General features: G+C 36.1%; 1 protein-coding gene across 1 annotated transcript; it reads left to right on the forward strand.

Annotated features, from left to right (window-relative positions):
• Positions 1-1055: 1055 nt before the first annotated feature.
• On the forward strand, positions 1056-2837 carry LOC116141767 (protein kinase PINOID 2-like). The gene is made up of 2 exons (XM_031427246.1): positions 1056-1516; positions 1759-2837. The coding sequence occupies exons 1-2, from the start codon at positions 1056-1058 to the stop codon at positions 2564-2566; spliced, it is 1269 nt and encodes a 422-aa protein (XP_031283106.1). The 3' UTR covers positions 2567-2837.
• The last annotated feature ends 657 nt before the right edge of the window (positions 2838-3494 follow it).

A 3494-nucleotide genomic window follows, 5' to 3' on the forward strand; every position in this document is an offset into this window, starting at 1 on the left:
GGTGAGTATGTTATATTAATATATTTGGTTGGAAGGAATAAACTGCTAAGTATGTTATATAAATTACTAAATTGCCCTTCTTTTTAAATATTAATATAATATTATTTTTCTTATTATTATTTGAATAATTTTTTTAACCCTCTACATCTTAGATTTAGCTAAAACACCCCAGCCACCTTCCCAAAACTGTTGGCTGTTGGCCATCATCACTGACTGTCGTCGATAATCACTTGAACGGTGCATGATCGGTCATATTTGGCTGGTCGTGCATCGTTAAGGTCGTTTCTGGCCATGGTTGTGTGATCCATGGCCGAAAACGGCCAGATTTGACTATGAAAAGGCCATATCTATGGTCGTGAAACGGCCAAATCTGGCCATTTTTTACCGTGGATCTGACCTTATTGGCGCATGGTCGGTCGGCTATGTGCCGTTCTGATGGTGGCCAGTAGTCGGAAATCCTCTTGAGTGGTTGGGGTGGTGGCTGGGGGTGGTTGTAATTTGGGTAATTTGATTGAAGTACAAGAGTAATTTTGTCTTAAAAATTTTGAGTATAAGGCTAAAATTTTCCATAAATTTATTGTAAATTATTTAGATAACAAGGGTATTACCATCCTAAATTTGTATTAATAAAGGGTAAAATTGTAACAAAATTAAGATTACCAAATAATATTAAAATACTTTAGAAAATGGAGGTAATTAGATTACTTCCTATACAACCAATTATTATTGGTTTTGAAAGATTATCAAAATCTTATATTACTTGATAATCAAACGTGATAATCAAGTAATATAAAGTATCATTACCTTAATAATAGGAGATTACCTCCAACCAAAGACCCTACCATGACCCCTAATGACGTATGTTCATATGTCATTAGACATTATAAGACTTTAGTATGTCCTTAGTATAAGTCTTTTACAAAGATATCTGTGGTTCTAGACCGACAATACATAATGAAATTTTATTGCTTCTTAAATGTTATCGAACTCTCATTGATTATAAGTAGGATCAACATAAAGTGTAGCTACTACAAGATCTCCAAACTCTTTCAAAAATGTTCACTTCACTCCCACACACCAATTCCCATAGTCACAATCACAAGCCTCACAAAGCAAACCAGCCGGCTTGGCTGGCCATGAAGCGCCTCCAACAGCAACATGGTCAAGTTGGTCTTCACCATTTTCAGCTTCTGCACCTTGTAGGCAGTGGAAATATCGCTAATGTCTATGTTTGCAAGGTTAAGCAGCAGCCTGCCGTGGAGCTTCAGCTTCCTCATCGATTGTACGCCATGAAGGTGGTGGATAGAGAGGCTTCAAGTGTCATGAACAAGAAACATAGAGTAGAGATGGAGAAGAAGATACTAAGAATGCTTGATCATCCTTTTCTTCCCACACTCTATGCGGAGTTTGACGCTTCTCGTTACTCTTGTTTAGTCATGGAATATTGCCCTGAAGGTGACTTGCTCACCGTTTTGCAGAAACAGCCACGACAAAGATTAAGTGTAGCATCTGCAAAGTAAGTCCTTGTTTCTCTATATATATATTTTGACAAATTCTTTTTGCTTCTAAAGCGGAATATCTTTCAGTACTTTGTTGAAAATCAGTTCTCACTGATTATATCTCGCTTTACAAGTTTGTATCTCATGAACCTTGAAGTGCGGTTTCATGGAAATTTTATGTGAAATCTGAACCACTTAATTCAATAAGCAAAGTGCATGTTTTAAGGTTAAGTTTCAAAGCTAATCTTTAATGCAACAGATTTTATGCAGCCGAGGTCCTCTTAGCACTTGAATATCTTCATGCAATGGGGATAATTTATCGTGATCTTAAACCAGAAAATGTGCTTATTCAAGAAGATGGGCATATCATGCTTTCCGATTTTGACCTCTCTCTCAAATGTGAAGTTTCCCCAAAGATTTTGCAGCTTAATTCTAAAATCCAAACCATGGACAAAACCATGAAGTGCTACTGCTCTTGTTTCTCAGTCTCCAACAAGCACAACAAAAAGAAGAAGAAAAATTCAAGTAGTTGCAAAGCAACACGACAAGCTCATATTCCTTTTCAGAATGATACACAATTCTGGGCTGAACCAGTTAATGCTTGTTCGAGTTCGTTCGTTGGAACTCACGAATACTTGGCGCCGGAGGTGATCTTGGGACTTGGCCATGGAAGTGCAGTAGATTGGTGGACATTTGGGGTGTTTTTGTACGAACTCTTGCATGGAAATACTCCTTTCCAAGGTGAAAACAATGAGAAAACGCTCAAGAACATCCTGGAGAAGCCACTGAGGTTTCCCTGCAGGACTAGTTCAAGTAACCTTAACCAATGTGATCGTCGAGAAATGGAGAAGGCACATGACCTTATAAGAAAGCTTTTGATGAAGAATCCCAAGAAGAGAATGGGCAGTTTGTGGGGTGCTCTTGAAATCAAGAATCATGAGTTCTTTCGAGGTGTAAATTGGGCTTTGATTCGATCAGTTAAGCCTCGAGAGATCCCTGAATTTAAACAAAAGCTAATCAACAAAGATACTACAAAGGTCCCTGATCTTCATGTTGATTGCTTTTAACTTCACCATAAATTGAGTTCAAAGATGAGCTTAGTTTGCTCATATTGGGATAATCAATCCTCAAGAAATTTCGTCTTCAATAAGAGAATGTAAAGGTCACAAATTATGAAGAATTTGGTGTCAGCTTTCATGTAAGCTTGGATTAGAAGTCAATTAGATTTGAAGTTTCTAGCTACAGAATTGAATCAAATCAATGTTCTTATATATATGTGTTAATTTCAATGTTGCTTTAGTACTATGTATAATTACTTGTAAAGATTCTACAATAAAAGTGTACCAAGTGTTTTACACCAACTAGAAGTACATAAATTTCTTGATGAAATCTATGCAAGGGTTTGTATTAAACCGGTATTTTAATGCTGGATTAATGCAAAGATAGTAAGCAAGCGCAAAGAATAAAAAGTTTTTAAAGTGGTTTAGATTCAAGGCGCAAATTCTAAGTCCACTATTATTTTAATACTTTTTTTGTGTGTTTTTCACGTACAAACGAGCTTAGCTCTTAGCATAGATGAGACGGTTTTAAATAGTAGGAAAAAATGGTCCAAAGATCCCCCCATTAAGGTGAGAGATCAGTTTATATACTGTTATATTGGTAAACTTATACATGAAGTAATCTTTACTTAAAGTGACATACAACCTAATTGATAACACAACCTTAAGACTTATAAATAAAATAATCCTTAATAAATTTACAAATAAAGCAACCCTCTCATAGAGTGACACGCGACCTGGATTACAGTACGGCCTTGGGCCACATGACGTGAATCCGTATTGTATAGATTTACCACATAACAGCACGATAAAGGGATTGTTGTCAAACAATAGAAGGCGTATTTGTGTAGCATATGTATGAAATAAAAGTAGAATTAATGAAAATATCAGCAGAATTAATGAAAATATCGGGAAAATGTGACTACCTAACACAGTT

Source organism: Pistacia vera, unplaced genomic scaffold, assembly GCF_008641045.1.
Source record: "Pistacia vera cultivar Batoury unplaced genomic scaffold, PisVer_v2 Contig40, whole genome shotgun sequence".
Classification (NCBI taxonomy): domain Eukaryota; kingdom Viridiplantae; phylum Streptophyta; class Magnoliopsida; order Sapindales; family Anacardiaceae; genus Pistacia; species Pistacia vera.